General features: G+C 49.7%; 1 protein-coding gene across 1 annotated transcript in view; it reads right to left on the minus strand.

Annotated features, from left to right (window-relative positions):
• AP1M1 (adaptor related protein complex 1 subunit mu 1) overlaps positions 1-20152 on the minus strand; it is a 31556-nt gene extending 11404 nt beyond the window's left edge. Inside the window, exons 1-5 of the mRNA XM_004384427.2 lie at positions 19953-20152; positions 14156-14312; positions 12099-12166; positions 10363-10493; positions 9157-9304 (exon numbers count right to left, since the gene is read on the minus strand). Coding sequence (XP_004384484.1) covers positions 9157-9304; positions 10363-10493; positions 12099-12166; positions 14156-14312; positions 19953-19994 — 546 coding nt within the window. The 5' untranslated portion in view covers positions 19995-20152. The remainder of the gene's footprint in view (positions 1-9156; positions 9305-10362; positions 10494-12098; positions 12167-14155; positions 14313-19952) is intronic.
• Between the last annotated feature and the right edge of the window lie 194 nt (positions 20153-20346).

Raw genomic sequence — 20346 nt, forward strand, 5'->3', positions numbered from 1 at the left:
AGGCCAGAGGAGCAGAGGGGCACGTGGTCAGCGAGGCCGTCTTGCCTCATAGCTTAAAGGATAAAAAAGTAAACAGGCTTACATTTAGTCCATGGGAAGCATCCATTGGGAAGCACCTGCATCAGGATTCCACGTTAGAAATTCCGATCTGGGCAGGGAGATGTCCAATACGCACATTGGGAATACCCACGCAGGCCCACTGCGGTGTACAGGACAGCCATGCAGGCTCACTCCGGCGTCTGGGATGGCCACACACACTCACTCCGGTGTCCAGGATGGCTGTGCAGGCCCACTCCGGTGTCCCACATGGCTGCACAGGTCCACTTTGGTGTCCGGGACGGCCACGCAGATCCATTCCGGTGTCCGGGGTGGCCACACAGGCCCATTCCAGCATCTGGAACTCCATGAACGCCCATTCCAATGTCTGGGACAGTGATGCATGCTCATTCTGGTGTCTGGGTCTCCACGCAGGACCGCTCCACATTGTATATAAAACAGTTCAACATGGACATATCCAAGCCACCTGCTTTACAGGATCAGGGGAATTAATTACGGTCCATCCAGTGGAATCCAGATATTGCCAAACAAGTCATCCAACGCAGAAACCAATCAATCATGGTCCATCCAGAGATTGCCAAACAAGGCCATCCAATGTGGAAACCAATCAATCACGATCCATCCAGATATTGCCAAACAATAGGACAATCCAATGTAGAAACCAGCACGCAACTCCCTTTCTCTGCCACTGGCCATCAGCTACGACTATAAAACCCGGGCACATGCTCAAGGCAACCACAGGAGACACTGAAAAGTGAAGGGCAGCAGAGGGTCGGGAAGGGGCCACTGCATGAGCTGTGTACCCCCAAGGGTCAGTGGACCCTGGACACAGCACCTCAGCGCAGACAGGAAGCTTCGGGGAAGTGGCTCGCTCTGGCCCAGAACCTGACAGGCTCCCGACACTCAGAGGCGGTACGCGAGTCTCCCTTCCCCGTTCTCATCCTCTTAGGCCCAGGCCACCCTGAGGCTTGAGCCACATTTCTGAGAGGGTGGGGCAAACCCTGTTGCTCTCTTCTCTCTCTGTCCCTGTCCGCCTAGGTCGGGACATGGTCCAATCACAGGTGTGTGCGACAGAGTGGGGTAACTGGAGCCCCAAGTGTTTGGCTGTAGAACCGAAAAAGAGAGTCCAAGTCCCAGGCAAAGAGAAAGTACCGGGGAGATCACAGAGAGGGAGAAGCTTGGGAAAGCAACCCTGTAAAGCTGGGTACGACCTCAGGACTGTCCCCAGAACCAAACCTCACACCCCATGGAGGGTGGGTTGGAATGTGAGGTCTGAAACTAGCCAGGCTAATTGGCAGCCCAAACAAAAATATTGTTTTCCATATAATGTAAACAAGACCTAGAAACTTAAAACATAAAATTCAAAAAGTCTAGGATACAATCCAAAATTACTCAGCATATGAAGAAGCACAAAAATTCCAGCTCCCATGGTAAAGTACAATCAAAACGCACAAACACTGAGATGGCACACGAGTTCGAATTATCCAACAAAGACTTCACACAGCGATTACAAAAACTGCAAACACTCTTGCAACCAATGCTAAAATAGATCATCTCAACAAAGAATGGCTAAAAATGTCCCAAGTTTAGTGGAGGATATAAATGTACAGATTCCAGAGTCTGAACAAATCCTAAATGGTATAAACCCAAAGATATTCAAACCTGGACACAACATAATTTAATTGCTAAAAATAAAAACAAAAAAAAATCTTAGAAGCAGCCAGAGAAAAGCAACATATGACCTACAGGTGAATAACAATTCAGACGACTGTGGATTTCGCATCAGAAATCATGGAGGCTAGTAGGAAGTGGCTCAACATTTTTAAAGTGATGACATAAAACTGTCAACCTAGAATTCTACATCCAGTGAAAAGATCCTTCAAGAATGAAAGTGAAATAAAGACACTGTCGGAAGAAGAAAAACCAAGAGAATTTGTAGCCAGGAGACATGCTCTAAAAGAAATGCTAAAAGAAGCTCTTTAGACATAAGGCAAGGATATCATAAGGAAACCTGGAACATCAGGAATGAAGGGAGACCAAGAGAAATGGTAAATATCTAGCTAAACACGACAGACCATTCTTCTCCTCTTAAGTTCTTTAAAAGTATCTTGGACAATTGAAAGCAAAAATTATAACACTGTCTGATGGGGATTTTAATGTATGTAGATGTAATATACACAACAACTATAGCATAAAGGGGTAGCAAGGTTTCTACATTCCAACTGAATTGGTAAAACACTGATTCTAAGTAAATCGTAAAAAGATAAGTATGTATTTTATAACCCTTAGAGCAACCACTAAGAAAGCTATACAGAGAGATATAGTCAAAATTACATAAATCAAAATGGAATACTAAAAAACATTCAAATAATCCACAGACAGACAGGAAAGGAAAAACAGAAGAATGAGAAACTGAAAAAGGATAAAATGGGAAGCCTTAATCCAAACAAATCAATGTTACATTAAGTGTAAATGGTCTAAACATACTTGTTAAAAGACAGATTTTCAGAATGGATAAAAAAGCATGATTCAATTATACGCTATCTGCAAGAAACTCACCTCAAATATAACGATATAAGTAGGTTAAAAGTAAAAGGAGGAAAGAAAAAAAGTAAAAGGATGGACAAAATATGACATACAAACACCAATCAAAAGAAAGCTAAAGTGGCAATATTAATATCAAATTAGACTTCAGAGAAAAGAAAATTACCAGGGATAAAAAGGCACGTTACATAATAATAAAAGGATCAGTTGACTAAGAAAACATAACAATTCTAAATTTCTTTGTGCCTAACAGCAGCGCTTCAAAATACATGAAGCAAAACTGACAGAACTGAATGGAGAAAAGGACAAATTCAGAATTAAAGTTGGAATTTCAATACTCCTCTCTCAGTAATAGATAGAACTAGTAGACAGAATATTAGCAAGGATATATAAGAATTGAATGATGTCATCAACCAACTGGATTTAACTAGCATTTACAGAACACTCCGCCCAACCAAAATGAAATTAAAAATTAATGACAAAAAGATAACACAAAAATCTCTAAACACTTAGAAATGAAAGAACACATTTTTAAATAATCCATGAGTCAAAGAGGAATCACAAGGGTAATTTGAAATTATTTTGAACTGAACAAAATGAAAATCCAATATATAAACTGTAAGACACAGCTAAAACAGTTCTTAGAAGGAAATGCATATCATTAAACATTTATATTAGAAGGATGGCTTCAAGCCAATGTCTTCAGCGTCCACCTTAAGAAACTAGAAAAAGAAGAGCAAAATAAACCCAAACCAAGAAGAAAGGAAATACTAAACATAACAGCAGAAATTGATTAAACTGAAATAGAAAAATAGACAAATCAATGAAATCAAAAGCTGATTCTTTGTAAAGATCAATACATTGATAAATCTCTAGCAAGACTGACGAAGAAAAAAGAGAGAAGACAGGAATTACCTATATCAGGCATGAAAGAGGGGTATCACTACAGACCCTGTAGACATTAAAAAGATAATGAGGAAATATGACAAACAACACTATGCACAGAAACTCAACAACTTAGATGAAATGGACCAATTTCTTGAAAACAGCAAACCACCAAAACTCACCCAAGATGAAATAAACTGAATAATCCTATAACAATTAAAGAAATAAAATTCATAGTTAAAAATCTGAAAACAGATCTCCAGGCACAGACAGTTTCACTAGCAAATTCTACCAAATGTTTAAAGAAGAATTAACACCAATTCTATGCAATCTCTTCCAGAAAACAGAAGAGGATGAAACACTTCCCAATTCATTCTATGAACACAGCATTACCTCAATACCAAAAATAGACAGAAACATTACAAGAAAAAATAACTACAGACCAATATCTCTCATCAATAAAACCCACTGCCGTTGAGTTGATTCCAACCCATAGCGAACCTCTAGGACAGAGCAGAACTGCTCCACAAGGTTTCCAAGGAGTGGCTGGTGGATTCAAACTGCCAACCTTTCGGTTAGCACCCATATCACTTAATCACTGTGCCACAGGCATTCCCTCTCATCAATATAGACCCCAAAATCACCAACAAATTTTTAACAAATGTAATCCAATAAGGTGTAAAGAATAATACACCCTAGTGGAACCAGGGATATCACTGCTGATGTCAGATGGATCCTGGCTGAAAGCAGAAAATACCAGAAGGATGTTCACCTGTGTTTTACTGACTATGGAAAGGCATTCAACTGTGCAGATCATAACAAATCATGGATAACACTGACCAGAATGGGAATTCCAGAACACTTGATTGTGCGCCTGAGGAACCTGTACACAGATCAAGAGGCAGCTGTTCGAAAAGAACAAGGGTATACTGCGTGGTTTAGTTAGGAAAGGTGTGTGTGAGGGTTGTACCCTTTCACCATACTTATTTAATCTGTACACTGAGCAAATAATCTGAGAAGCTGGACTATTTGAAGAAGAACAGGGCATCAAGACTGGAGGAAGCCTCATTACAACCTGTGTTATGCAGATGACAAAACCCTGCTTGCTGAAAGTGAAGAAGACTTGAAGCGCTTACTGATGAAGATCAAAGACCACAGCCTTCAGTACGGATTACAGCTCAACATAAAGAAAGCAAAAATCCTCACGCCTGAACCAATAAGCAACATCATGATAAACAGAGAAAATACTGAAGTTGTCAAGGATTTCATTTTACTTTCGTCCACAATCAATGTCCATGGAAGCAGCAGTCAAGATGCACTGCACTGGCCAAATCTGCTGCAAAAGATCTCTTTAAAGTGTTAAAAAGCAAACCTGTCACTTTAAGGACTAAGGTGCGCCTGACCCAAGCTACGGTATTTTCAGTCGCCTCATATGCATATGAAAGCTGGACAACGAATAAAAAAGACCGTAGAAGAATGGATGCCTTTGAATTCTGGTGTTGTCGAAGAATATTGAACATACCACGGACTGCCAAAAGAATGAACAAATTTGCCTTGGAAGAAGTACAACCAGAATGCTCCTTAGAAGCAAGGATGGTGAGACTTCGTCTCACATACTTTAGTCGTGTTGTCAGGAGGGACCAGTCCCTGGAGAAGGACATCATGCTTGGTAAAGTAGAGGTTCAGCAGAAAAGAGGAAGACCCTCAAGAAGATGGACTGACACAGTGGCCGCAACAATGGGCTCAAGCATAACAACAACTGTGAGGATGGCGCAGGACTGGGCAGCGTTTTGTTCTATTGTACATTGGGTTCCGGCACCTAACAACAAAAAGTGGGGTTTATTCTAGAAATGCAAGGCTGGTTCAATATTTAAAAGACGATCAATTCAATCCATCACAAATATGTGCTGGAACTGTAACCCCTATACCTGTGGATGTGATCCCATTTGGGAATAGGGTCTTCTTTGCTATGTTAATGAGCCATATCAGTGAATGGTGTGCCTACACTTAGTCACCTCTGAGATATAAAAAAGAGCAGATTAGACAGAGAGAAGTAAGCACAAATGGAGGGGAAGACACATGTCTCCTGGAGATCACCTAGGAACCAAGGAATTCCGGGTCTACAGAAACTGAAAGAGATCTTCCCCCAGAGCCGACAGAGAGAGAGAGACTTCCCTTAAGCCAGGGCCCTGAATTCGGACTTTTAGCCTCCTGAACTGTGAGAACACAAATTTCTGTTCTTTAAAACCATCCATTTGTGATATCTCTGTTAATGTAGCACAAAGAAACTAAGACAAAAAGGCATACATATTTGAAAGGAAAAAATAAAACTACTCACAACATGTTTTCTTTCTATGTAGACAATCTTAAAGAGTCTACAAAAAAAAAAAAAAAAAAAAACTTCTAGAATAAGTGACTTCAACAAGGTCAAAGGATACCAAGTCAGCACATAAATATCAACAGTACTTCCATACACTAGTAATGTCCAGTTAAAATCTAACGTCTAAAAAAAAATTTTAAATAAATAGCTTCAAAAAAGTGAAATATTCAAGTATAAATCTAACAAAACATGTATATGATAAAAACCACAAAATGCTGATTGGAAAAGCAAAGCTGACTTAAATATACAGAGATATATACCATGTTCATGGACTGGAAGACTCGGAATAGTAAAGATACTGATTCTCTTCAAACTGATCTATAAATTTAACACAATCAAAATCCCAGCAGGATGTTTCTTGTAGACAAAGATAAGCTGAGGCCATCTAAGATACTATACTGGTCTCATCCCCATCTAGAGCAAGGGAGAATGAAGAAAACTAAAGACACAAGGGAAAGATTAAGTCAAAGGACTAATAGACCACAACTACCACAGCTTCCACCAGACTGAGTCCAGCACAACTAGATGATGCCCAGCTACCACCACCGACTGCTCTGACAGGGATCACAGTGGGGGTTCCGGACAGAGTTGGAGAAAAACGTAGAACAAAATTCTAACTCACACACACACAAAAAAAGCCAGACTTACTAGTATGACAGAAACTAGAGAAACCCCGAGAGTATGGCCCCTGGACACCCTTATAGCTCAGTAATGAAGTCACTCCTGAGGTTCACCCTTCAGCCAAAGATTAGCTAGGCCCATAAAACAAAATGAGACTAAATGGGCATACCTGCCCAGGGGCAAAGACGAGAAGGCAGGAGGGGATAGGAAAGCTGGAAATGGGGAACCCAAGGTCAAGAAGGGGGGAGTATTGCTATGTTGTGGGGTTGGCAACCAATGTCACAAAACAATATGTGTATTAACTGTTTAATGAGAAACTAGTTTGCTCTGTAAACCTTCATCTAACGTACAATAAAAATAAATAAACCAAAAAAAGACAAGCTGATTCGAAAATTTATACAGAAAAACAAAGGAACTAGAATAGCTAAAAAAATTTTGAAAAAAATAATAAAGTTGGAGGAATCATACTACCTGATTTTCAGACTTACTATAAAGTTACAGTTATCAAGACAGTGTGGTATCGGCAAAGGGGTAGATACACAGATCAATGGGACAGAATAGACTCCAGAAATGGCTCCACACAAATATGCCCAGCTGACTTATGACAAAGGTGCAATTCAGTGGAGAAATGATAAGCTTCTCAACAAATGATGTTGGAACAACTGGACATCGATATGAAAAAAAAAGAACTTGGAAAAAAATAAGTCACACTTTATTTTGGATCATAGATCTAAATGTGAAATGTAAAACTATAAAACTTTTAGGAGAAAATCTTAATGTGGCTTGAGTTTGGAATGACTTCTTAGACATGACACCAAAAGCACAATCCATAAAAGATTGATATCTGGACTTCATCAAAATTAAAAACTTTTGCTCTATAAAAGTTACAGCCAAGAGAATAAAAAATAAGCTACAGACTGCATATCACATATCTGACAAAGGACTTATATCCAAAGTATACAAAGAACTTTCAATACTCAACAATAAAACAAACCACCAAATTTAAAAATGCCCAACAGACATGGAGAAACACTTCCCCAAAGAGGACGAAAGGATGGCAAAAAAGCACATGAAAGATGTTCAACATCATTAGCCAGTAGGGAAAAGAAAATTAAAACTATGAGTAGATACCACTACACACCATTAGAATGGCAAAAATAAAAATATGGACAATACCAAGTGCTGACAAGGATGCAGGGCAACCCAAACCCTTGTACATTACTGTGGGAGTGCAAAATGGTGAAACCACTCTGAAAAAGGGTTTGGCAGTTTCTTATAAAATTAAACATACACTTACCGTATGACCCAGCAATCCCACTCCTGGGTATTTACCCTAGAGAAATGAAAACTTATGTCCACACAAAAACCTGGACACAAAATGTTTATAGCAGCTCTATTCATAATTGCCAAAAAAACTGGAAAGACCACAAATGTCCTTCCGTGGGTGAATGGATAAACAAACTGTGGTGCATACATACCACGGAACATAAAATAAATGTAAACAAATATTAAAAAAAAAAACAACTTTTGACACACATAACAACTTGGATGAATCTCAGAGGTATTATGCTGAGTGAAAGAAGCCAGGCTTGAAAGGTTACATGCTGTGTAATTCTATTTATACGACAATCTCAAGAAGACAAAACTGGAGGGACGGGTGGTTGCCAGGGGTTAGGGACAAGGTGGGTGGAAGGTGTAACCACAAGGGGGCAGCACAAGGGAGTTTTTTGGGGTGATGGAGCTGTTCTGTATCCTGATTATGAAGGTGGGTACATAAATTTATAAATGTGCTAAAATTCATAGGAAAAAAAGGTCATTTTTACTCAATGATAATTTGAAAAATAAAATTAAAAGAAAAAATGAAACATACAAAACAGCAACAAACAAAAACCCAAAAAACAAGCTACAGGAGAACTACATATTATGGTCTGTTTTATAGCAAAACAATGTATGTTTATATATCTACAGAATGAGGTCTGAAAGGATGACTTTAAATTCTTAAACGCAGGCGGTGGATCTGATTACAGGAGCCCCACGCTTTTTGTTTACGTGTTTTTTTTTTTTTTAACAGCATACATGTATTAATTCCAACTCAGAACAAAAGTTGTTGTTAGTTGCCATTGAGTCCATTCTGACCTATGGCAACCCCATGTGTTACAGAGTAGAACTGAGTTTCATAGGGTTTTCTTGGCTGTGATCTTAATGTAAGCAAATTGTCAGGCCTTTCTTCCACCACTGGATGGTTCAAATTGTCAACCTTTAGGTTAGTAAAAATCTGCTGCTGTGGAGTTCAGTCCATTCTGACTCACAATGACACTATAGGACAGAGTAGAACTGCCTCATAGGTTTCCAAGGAGCAGCTAGTGGATCTGAACTGCTGACCGTTTGGTTAGCAGCCAAGCTCTTTTGGTTAGCAGTCAAACCCTTAACCACTACACCACCAGGGCTCCTTTAGGTTAGTAGTCAAGTGCAAACTGTGCCAGTCGAGGACAAAAGCTAGTAAAGCTAAAACAAGCTCGCATTCCCATGAGCGGCCTGAACTGAAGCCTGGCCATCTGATACATAGAACCTTAAGCGTTTCTCAGGGCTTTGCTAGTTTTAAAAGTCTGATTTTTATTTTTATCATGGAGAAGACGAAATTAATTAAAAAAAAAAAAAAAAAAGCCTACCAAGAGGTTGACTGACTCGATGACATCCAAAAACACCTCATTTTTCCGGTACTTGATTCCCTCGGACCTCCAGGATACTGCATTGGTGACAGTGGCAGGGGGCCGTGGGGCCCCCGTCTCCAGCTTGTGGCCCTCCTGAGTGATGTACCTTTGGAACAAGCTCAGAGTTATGGTGGTGTTACCACACAACCACCCCCACCCTGTGCACTGACGTCTGGGGGTGGGGGGCCGAGCGGGACAGGGGGCGTCTTGATCAACTTGAACACAGCCCTCACTGTATCATGTGCCAGAAGGCAAGCCCTGGATTCACCTGGGACTGCTCATAAAGGAATATCTTGTATGGAGGGCAGTGAGTTTATGTTAATGGTGGTGGGATATTTTGGAAAAGGATAGTGATAATGTTGGCACATGAAAAACGTAATCAGTGTCCTTGAATTATAAATGTGGAAGCTGCGTTGGCCAATGTTTTGGTGTGTTTATTTTCACAATAAAAAAAGAAAGAGAATATCTTACCACTTACAACAAACACACTCAAGTGATAAGGAACCCAAAGTAGTCACTTTGTGGGGTCCAAAGAGACGGCACTGGGGTTGAAAACAAGAATAGGGCCAAGCACTCCCCTGCCTGGCCTGTGGGGGGGCCTGACCCTCAGGGAGTGTGACCTGGTGACCTTGCCCCAGTCAGTCAGTTACGGGCATGGCCGTATGTGTGGCTCCCTGTAAAATGGGGAGACGGCCCTCAGCCCATGAGGCTGAGTCGAATGCAGGGAAAGCACTTAGCACGTTGCCTGTTCACAGTTGGGGCTTAATAATTGCTGTTGTCTGAAGGGCACGATTCCAAAGAAGGAAATTGCTATCACAGCCTAACTTGTGACTGTCAAAACGAAGGCTGCTAATAGCAAGAGATGAGCGCCTCCGTGTGGATGGGGAATGAGAGCCAGCCGCAGGAAGACACTCGTGTCACACAGGGGCATCGAGTGGAGAAATGACCCACACTGCAGAGAGCAGCTCTGTAAAGCCCATGCTCTGCTGGGGACGGTGGTGCGACCACGTGAATATATATTTGCTTCTCCCATTTCCAAACCCGATGACATCAATGCTATGACACTGAGGGCCACGGGGCTGGGGACTGGTGAGTGACCACAGCTGACTCCAGCCTCCCAGCGCTGTGCCAGGCCGTTCCCTGACGCCCCCCTCCCCCACTCACTCCTGCAGGATCTTGCTGTCTGTGGTCTGCGGGTAGCCGAAGTCCATGAGCTCATCCAGCAGCTCATAGATGATGACAAAGTTGTCACGGATGCTCTCCTCCTCCAGCTCCTTAAAGTATTCTGAAAACACCTGGGTGGGGGCAGGCAGGTGTGGATGAGGGGAGGGGAGGGGATGAGATGAATGAATGAATGCAGTACATGCACAAACTCATCTGCCCTTCAGGTCCTGAAGCCCCTTCCTTCACAAGGTGACTGTACCCATCCCCTGGCCTGGGATGTGGGCTCAGGGATGGGGGCAGGCACCCCAAGGCCTTGTTAGAATCCCCCATTCCCCTTCACAAACACTATCCCTCGCCAAGGCCTGTGGCCCCTCCCAAGCCTCTCTTTAATTCTGATTGTCATTGTTACCCTTGGCCCAAGTCAAGGGTGACACAGATAGGGGGCAAAAGCTACTGGAGACAGGACAGGAGGTTCTTCTGGACTCTACTGGCCTCCTGAGCTGCCAGTCTGGACAGCAGTATGTGGATGCACCCTGCCCAGTTCAAGGGACGGTTTGGAGGGTTCAAGAATGGACATGGAAGAGGGGGGCTCGTTAGCTCTTTCTGGCACTAGAAGCGGAAGAAAATTACTAAGGCTAACCCTAACCCTAACCCTAACAACGACCACTGAATAGAGGAGGGCGGGACCCTTCTGCTTCCCACTCCCCGCTCCTCGCCTCCAGCCTCCAGGACCACCATCGCCAACTCCGCTCCACAACAGCCAGCACAGCCGTCCCTATCCTACAGGAGACGGCATCATGGCCCCAGGATGAGACCCCAACTCCACAGCCATACACGGGCCTTCCCCGGTGAGCTCTCTGCTCTCTCCCCAACCCACCACGCCCTCAGCTCCCCAAGCCCCTGCTCCCCAATGCTCTCCCAGGCAGCTCCCAGGCTGTCTGTAGTGGTGAGGCACCCACCCCATTCCCCTGGACCCGAGTCTCCTCCAGCCCCTGCCACTTCTCTGCAGACCTCACGGCAGCCTCCTCACTGGCCTCCCTGTTGCATTCCAGTTCTTTCTCTACTCATCAGTCAGAGAGAGTGTTAACCAAGTCAGGCCACTGTCAGCCTTCTGCCTAAAGCCCTGCAACAGCTGCTTGTCAGACTCAGAATCAATCCACGTCCTTCCCAAGGCCTTACATGACTCACCCTACCCAGGTGAGCCCCATCCACCTGGTCGACCTCGGCCCCGAGCTCTGCCCTTGCTCCCAGTCATGGGCCCACTAGCCTCCCTGATGGTGCCTGACTGCATGAGGGTGCACTCCTGCCCCAGGGCCTTTGCACATGCTGCCTTGTCCTCCATCTCACCCTCAGGCTGGGCCAGGTGATGAACATTCCTTCTAGGTGAATCTCCAGGATGGGCCTCGGGTCCCTCTGTCTTTAGATTCCTGTGCAGATGCTAGGCTGGTCTGGCCCTACCCTCCTGCTGTTATCCCATCTCCCTGACCCCCGAGCACCAGCTGGAGACCTACCAGGTTGGGGGACATGACTGTCATCCCCAGGGTCACCAGAAGCTGTTCCCAGGTCAGGCCGGGTGTGGCAGGGGCTGGGGTCAGGGCATACACCTGCCTAGGCCCCCGCTTCTGCCCACGCACCTCCCCTCACCAGGGCAGGGGAGCAAACAAGGCTGCAGCCATGTACAGGGAGGCCCTAGCCCGCAGAGAGAACTGACCTCCTGCATCCTGTGCTGGACTCACCTGCACCACCTTGTAGAGGAAGGAGAACACCAGCGACACGCATGCATTCTTCTTGGAGGTAGCAACCACTGCACAGTGGGTTAAGGAGCTTTTGGAAGGCAACTCTGGTTCTTGGGTGTCAAGGAGTGGCCAGCCCCCCCACCCCCACCCCCGGCTCAGAGTTCCCTCTCTGTCCTCCCTACTATGTTCCCTTGGGGCAGGACTACTGCTGTTCTTAGCTACCACTGAGTTGGCATCTGTCTCATGGTGACCCCAGGTACAATGGAACAAAACGCCGCATGGTCCTGTGCTATCCCTATGATCGGTTAAGGACCAGACTAATGTGATCCATAGGGTTTTCACAGCCTGATTTTTGGAAGCTGATCAGCAAGCCTTATTTCCTAGTTTGTGTTAGTCTAGAAGCTCCACTGAAACCTGCTCACTTTCACAGCAACACGCAAGCCTTCACTGACAGATGGGTGGTGGCTGTGCATGAGGTGCATTGGCTGGGAACTACACCCAGGTCTCCCACATGGAAGATGAGAATTCTACCCCTGAACCACCACTACCCCACTGGCCAGGCCCAGTCCCAGCTCACAGGGGTGCTCAGCTGACACAAGGACCACTGAGATGCCCAAGGATTTGGGCTGCCCTGGCCACTGAGTTGGGGAGGATGCTGAGGACGTGAAGAGAACTGAATGCTGAAGTCCACCAGGGAGGGTAAGGGGCAGAGGGAATGGTGGAGGCACAGACCTAAAGGTGGTAGGGGCGTGGCATGGTCCAGGGACAGGAGCAGGGCCACCTCCAGCCTTCTCTTCCCAAGCCGTGTGCCCGCTATGGCCAGATACCCAGCCAGCTCTGCAGAAGCAGCCAGGCCAGTTCCCATCACACCCTTCCTGGCCTGGCCTGAGTGCTCTCCCTTTAACCCAGCTCGGTCTTCCTGCCTGCTCAGTGGGTGATGCTATAAAGTGCCCAAGGTGCAGATACCCCTCCCAACGTGGGCAAGCCCCTAACTCAGGGCCCCATGTGTGAGCACTTCCTGTTCCTCTGTGTCTCTGGGTTCCTCCCCTGCAGGTCTGAGCAGTTGCCCTGACTTCCCCATTGGCTGCACGCCCGCCACACAGTGGCTCCCTGCCAAGCTGTGCACTCTGGGGGCTGCCCCTCACTCCCTGCCTCACCTGCGCACCTTGCAGGTGCCAGAACGGGTGCCGGCCAAGTTAGAGAGGCAGGGCTGCCCTCTCTGGCTCCAGGGGTGACACCAGCTCCAAGGGCTTGACAAGGAGGGCCAGGAGGTACACCAGCCACCTGGCTGGGGTCCTGCTGGAAAACCCCCTCCTCAACAACAACACAACCAGTAGGCAGGCTGGGAGGGAGACGTCACTGCTCATGCGGGGCACCTTGGGCAGGGACACCAGAAGGAGCCCTTACCGTCTCCCTGGCGCCCACGCGGGGACGTTGGGGCCTGACTGAGAACAGGTCCACCCAGTCCCGCTGAGCTCAGACCACAACTGCCGCCCCCACACACACACTAGGCAGTCATCGCGGCCAGGGCAGCTTTGGGGGATGGCCTAATGATCCGTGCATTCCTCACAGTGCTATAGACAGGGACGTGTGAGCAAAGGGGGACACGGCAGGGCCCAGGGGATCCTAACCACACAAACCCCAAGGTGCTCCCTGACACGGACCCGACTGGGTGGGTCTGCTAAGCCTGAGATTCCAGTTTACCAACCATCTCCCGGGGGTGCTGTGGCTACACGTGCAGAAAAAACAACTGTGTCCATGGGTCAATTCACATGCACCAGCCCTGCTGACACTAAGGGGCCTTTAAGGAGAGGTGAGGGGTATCAGTCCCACAGGGCAGATAGGAGGTGAGGGGCTGGGCCAGGATGCCAGCAGAACCAACGGCTGCAAAGCCAGCTGTCCTGCAGCACCGCAAGTACAGAACACGCCTGGCCAAAGCTGAGGGGAGGGAGACTTACAGCTCATGGACCTACAGACATGCGGTCTCAGCCACACACAGAGATGCACACATACTCGCACACAAATGCACGCACATGTGCCCTCCATCAAAAGGACACAGTAGAGGTTGTTGTGCTTGATCCACATGAAGCGGACGCCGCCGTGAGCCAGGATGGGTGATAGCATGCCCTCCTCCTCCTTCTCCATCAGGATGGGCATGAAGTGCTCTACCTCTGACATGTCCACATCACCGCGGTAGTTCCGGCAGATGAGCACCTGGGGGGCAGGGAAGAGAAGGCGGTGCTTTTCACTTTCAGTTCCACAGTGGGGTGCCTGGGGCAGAGGGGGATCCCCAATCATGGCTCTGTCCACAGGAGGGATGAGAGGCCATCCTGGTGGCCCTCTCCCAGGGAATGCTGCACAGAGAGCGTGTCCCAGAGGGAATGCCACAGGGGAGGGCCCAGGACTGGAGCAGCTCGGAGACTCCGCAGGGCTCTCCCTGCTGCCCCCTCCTGCCCATGGCAGAGCGGACGCCGGCGGAGGGTCTGAGTTCACAAAACCCACGTGGGGCCAAAAGAGAAGATCCTGCTCCTGGCTGCTCTTTCACAGCCTGTGGGTGAGGGTGCTGAGCACCCGGAGCGCTCGTCCACTGCGGACGGAAACATACAATGGGACAATCACTTGGGAAAACAGTCTAGCAGTTTCTCAAAAAGTTATACAACCGGCCACCACGGGATCCAGCTGGTGCCCTCCTGGGTATCCGCCTCAAAGCAGCTTTATTTTCAATAGACGCACATTGGAGACCATGTGAGTGAGGCTCAGATCCCGACGCTGAGACAGAGGAACACATCCTGTAGCATCTGTTGTATAACATTCTAGACCACGGTGACAAGAAACAGAGCTGCGTGGGGGCTGGCGGAGCAGAGGGTGCGGGGAGCTCTGGGGAGGCGGGGCAGTGCAGTGTGGCCTCCAGGTGTGCGCTTGTGACCATGCTCACCAGCTGTACGCTTCAGACAGCTTTTTATGTGTAAATCACAGCTCAATAAGGGACTGAAAGGGAGGTCTGAAGACACCTGACAGGTACACCTGAGCTGCCACAGCCAGGATGCCATTGTGGACGTGACCCACCCACACTGCCCCTCCTTGAGACACGTGGTTCAGGATGAAACAACTGTCTATCACGTAAGGCCAAGAGAATGAGACGAGAGCAGGCGAATGACACCCTCCCTCCTAGTCTCGTCCCCTCACACACACTCTTCCTTCCCTTTTTCAGACTGTGGCTCAGGGACCCAGCCCCCAGTGAGGGTGGCCTAGCTGAGGGCTCTGCATACCCCTTAAACTCTCCTTGCTGCCCCCATGAGGAGGACCATCATTCTCTCAGAGGTGGGCAGTAGGGCCCAGAGAGGAGAGGTGGCCACCCGCCAAGGTCATCCCGTGAACAAAGGTGCATCCTCACCTACTCCCTGCAGGGACACTGCTGCCACTAAGCCCTGCCGCTGGCACAGGCAGGAGCCCCAGCCCCATTTCTCAAAGGGAAGGTGGAGGAATGTGTGTGGTCACCATGGGTGCGCCTGTGCAGAGGTTCATGCGATCAGCACACGCCCCTGTAGGGTGAGCCACAGGGGGCCTGAGGACAAGAGGTGGCTGAAACTGACCCAGGACCTCCCGAGGCCCAACCTCCACACCGAACGGACAGGGGCCGAGGCCCCTGGGAAGGACTAAGGATGGCCTCAGAGTGGGGACCGTGGGCCCCAAGTGGGCTCTAAGACAGGACAGACTGGCAGGGGACAGTCCTACCCCCACGCCACTCTTGACCAGGCCCACAGTCCCTTCTCTGCAAAAAGTGAGGGGGCCATCTTAAACTGAAGTCAGGTCAGGTCTCCCTCCTGCTGATGCCACTGCCTACGTGGCCTCCCCTGCACCGAGAACACGCCCCGAGCCTTGTCCCCGTGTCCGTGTAGCCCTGCCTGGCCTGGTCCCTCATGGCCTTCAGCTGCTCCTCCGCTCTCCTCATTCACTCCAGTCCATCCCGCTGGCCTCTGAACACACCTGTCCCTGCTCCACGGCCTTTGCACTTGCAGGCCCTCACGCCGCTCTCCTCACTCCTCAGCCTCAGCACAGCAGGCACCGCCTCCAGGGTTCTTCCCAGCTCACCCTGGCTGGAAGACCAGCGCAGCCTCCTCCACCCCAGCCTGGCTTCATGTGTCCTCAATGCCCCCGCCCCTGCTGTACTGCACGATTACCGATTATTTCCTCCCGAGACGTCTGTTGGCCCCACTGGAGTCACATGCTCCCTGAGAGCCATGACCACCTCTGTCCAGTCATGGCTTCGTCCCACCACACGGACAGAACCTGGCCAGAGGAGGGGCCAGTACCGTGTGGGATGAGCACAGGGTAAGGAGACAAAGGAGGCAGAGTAACACCCGGGTTTCTGGCCTGAGCAACTGGCTAGGCAGATGTCACTGCTGAGATGCAGACACTGGAGAGAGCAGGTATGGGGGCGACAGGAGTTCGTTTTGGGAAATGCTGAGTGTGCGGTGGCCATGGCACCACTGAGGAGTCCAGAAGCAAGTACTTGGATAGGTAGAAATTTGAAAGTCGCTGACACCCAGTCCGAGTGGCGCAAATGGTTTGCACTCAACCACTTACTTAAAAGTTGGCAGTTTCAACCCACCCAACAGCACCACAGAACAAAGGTCTGGTGACCTGCTTGTGGAAAGAGCACAGCCAAGAACACCCTATGGAGCAGTTCTACACTGTAACAAGTGGGCCATGAGTCGGAATCAACTTGACAGCAACTGGATTTTTTTTTTCTGGCACACCCGGGAGAGGAACAGTACAGAGCGTTGTGCGCAGGCCTGAGCCCAAGGAGCTCCAACATGCAAGGGGAAGCAGACGAGGGCCCACAGAGGCAGGAGGACAACTAAGGGTGGCACCGCAGACACATGCCAAGAAGGTGGTTAGTGGTGTCAGGAATTTCGGGAGGCCGGAAGACAAGGGTGGAGAGGGCCCGTGGCCATGCTGCTCTCCCAGTGCTTGGAGGCTCTGGCCGGCAGAGATGTGCGGTCGCAAACTACTTCAGGTGCCATTCACTCAGTGTTGGTTAAATACCATCTGCTCAGGAGGCAAGCTTTCGAAGTATGAAGTCCACAGGGAAGGGAAGAATAAAAGTCGTCTTGGTTGCTAAAAATCAGCTTCCCAAAAGGCAAGACTCGTCACGCTTCTCCTGGCCACAATCTCCCCGAGGTGGCTTCCCCTCCCTGTGTCCCTCTGTCCCCTCTCCCATCTGTGCATCTCAACACCTACAGCCCCCCTAGTGCTGCCCTTCAGGCAAAGGCACTATGTGGGAAAACCGGCTCTCCCTCACCCCACATGCCCAGTGGGCCGCCTCCCTGTCAATCTGACTGCCACCTGCTCGCCTTTCCAAACCCAGACCTGGCACCGCTCTCCTCCAGGGTGCCTTTTGTAACCACCTCCTTTCCTGCAGCCAAAGTGAAGTTGAGCAACTACGGCCCCTCAGGCCTTGTCCCTGCCCTTGTGGCTGCCTGGATCTGACCACCTGGTAATGTATCTGCTGCCAAGTGTGTCTCTCAGCTGGACCGCAGGGCTGCAGCAGGGCCAACATGGATGGTGGACCAGGCGTGGGGCTGAGCCTCGCATATCGCTCCACAAGTCCCCACAACATCCCCAAAAAGGCCTAACCTGACTGATAAGGAAAGCAAGGCCTGAGAGGTCCGCCAAGGTTGCACACTGCGCTGCAGGGAAGGGTGCTGAGCTCACCCAGGCCCCATGGCCACGAGGACCCCCTGTACCTGGCATGGTGCTTAGCACATGCTAGGCGCTCACATAACATTTGCTAAAGGCCTAAGTGAGTGAGACACAGAGGCCAGGGCAGAAGCAAAGCATGAGCACAAGGCCTCGAGGTACACTGCTCCTCCAGCCCTGGAGTGCCCGTCTTCCCTGCCTCTGAGAAGGCTGGGCAAGGAAGCCCAACAAGGGACCCAAAAGCTGTTGATTCTGGGTGGCATCCAAGGAGGGCAGCCCCAAGCCATCCACTCATGGGAAAGGTGCTGGAGGTGGAGCGAGGGGCAGTCACTTCACCTCTTGGCTCCTGTCTGCTTCTCTACTAACTCTTCTTCCCTCCCCCAGGACCTGACACCCATGTCCCTCTCAGTGATCAACGTCAGGCTCGTTTGATATTGTTCAATCTGTATTTGTTGTTCCCAGGTGCAAGAAGTCAGATGGCCATTGCCTTTCCCCCACTGGGTGGGCCTGGGGGAGGGCAGCAGCCCACATCTGAAAGGCTTTCACAACCCCTCCTTTAAGCAGCTTTCTCAGGCCCCCCTCAGATTCCTGGATGGCTCAAGTAGTTTGTGCTTGGCTGCAAACCTGAAGGTTGGCAGTTCAAACCTACCCAGTGGTGTGGCAAAAGAAAGGTCTGGTGATCGTCTTCCATAAAGATTACAGCCAAAAAACCCTCTGGAGCTCAGTTCTACTCTGTAACACGTGGAGTCGCCATGAGTCAGAATCAACTTGACGGCAATGGGTTTGGTTTTGGTTTTTCGGTCAGACCCTCTGGAAAAGGCGCCTGGTTCCTGGAACCAGCACAGGCTCCTGGTCCAGGTATGTCCAACCCTCTCTCACACCTCAGTGGACATGCCACTCTTTTGAGGGGCCCTCCCTGACCTCTGAGCTGAGGTGGCACCTCCCTACTACACATGCTCACTACTCCCTCATCGCAGTGCACATTGGTTTGTGCGTTTTGAGGTTACTGTCCATCTCCTCCACCAGACTGTGGGTCCCACAGGAGAGGGACTGCTCCCCCTGCCTGGTGCTAGTCCCTGGGTGGTACAAACGGTTACACTTGACTACTAGTGGAAAGGTCGGCGGTTTGAAACCACCCAGCAGTGCCTCGGAAGACAGCCCTGGTGATCTGCTTCTGAAAAGTTACAGCCTTGAAAATCCTATGGAGCACAGTCCTACTCTGCACATATGGGGTCTCCATGAGTCGGAACTGACTGGCAACTAACAAGTAACATTTTGGAGTCCCGGGATGGTGCAAATGCTTTACAAGTTCAGCTGCTAACAGAAAGGTTGGTGGTTTAAGAGTTCACCCTTAGGCACCCTGGAAGAAAGGCCTGGCGATCTGCTTCAAAAAGTCACAGTCTAGAAGACCCTATGGAGCACAGCTCTGCTCTGCACACATGAAGTCACCATGAGTCGGAGTGGAGACACCACGACAACAGCCCGGCCTGGCACTCAGTACCAGCCCCACAAAAATCAGCTGAGCCAACGGGTGATTCTGGGTTCGCCTCCTGGGATCGAGGCCTCGACCTGTCATTTCTCTGCGACCCGTGTGACCTTTGGTGGGTGCTTCAGCTTCTGTGCCTCAGTTTCCCCCTCTGCACAATGGCGCTCCCACCGTCCACCACACCTAACCCTTGTACAGACTCAGTGGCACCATGAACGTTCCTTGAGCAATGCCTACAGGGCCTGGCACAGAAAAGGTGCCCGGTGAACAGCAGCCCAGGGCATGCTGTCCCCGCCACGCCTCGCTACTTCTGGCCAAGGGTCGCGCGATCCCTCGGCGCCGGGACTGCCCTCCCCGCGGCTTCCCGGGCCCCCACCGAGGCCGGAGTCTCCGGCCCGCACTGAGAGGCGGGGAGGGTGGTGCAGCCGGTTACCAGGCGGTTGCCGGCGGGAAGCAGCCCACTGCGTTACCTAGCAACAGGGCGGGGCTTGCGGGCAGAAGACCCCTCCTGCTTCTCTAGCAAACGGGTGAGGGCCTCGGGTGCAGCCTTGGGGCCTCCCCGCCTCACACCCGGGTGGGGCCCACTGGCCAGCTACCTACCGGCGGGGTGGGTCCCCGCCTCCGCCAGTTTCCCGGTAACGGGAAGGGTGGGGAGCCCTGAGTACCTTGCCCTTTAGGTCCAGCACGTAGACGGCGCTAGCGGACATGGCGGCGGCGGAAAGCTTCGGCAGCAACCTCGGCAGCAGCGGCGGAAACGGCCGGGCGTTGAGCAAGGCCGACGCGCCCCGCAGCAGTTCGCCTCCACTTCCGGTCCAGGAGCCGCTAGCGGACCGTTATGTCCGCTCTGGGCGGAGCTTCCAGCAATGCGCAGGCGCGGAACAGAGTGTGCGCAGGCGCAGAAGCCGGGTGTGAGCCATGTTTCCCACCTCCGCCTCCAGAATCCAAGGGTCTGCTCCAGGTTAGGTGAGAGATGCCAAAAGGCCTTACCTGAGGCCCAGGCTTTATGGAGCTGCAGTCTGGTGGGGGAGTCTAGGAGGCTTCGTTGGGAGGGGCGAGGTG

Source organism: Trichechus manatus, unplaced genomic scaffold (assembly GCF_000243295.1).
Source record: "Trichechus manatus latirostris isolate Lorelei unplaced genomic scaffold, TriManLat1.0 scaffold00122, whole genome shotgun sequence".
Lineage (NCBI taxonomy): Eukaryota > Metazoa > Chordata > Mammalia > Sirenia > Trichechidae > Trichechus > Trichechus manatus.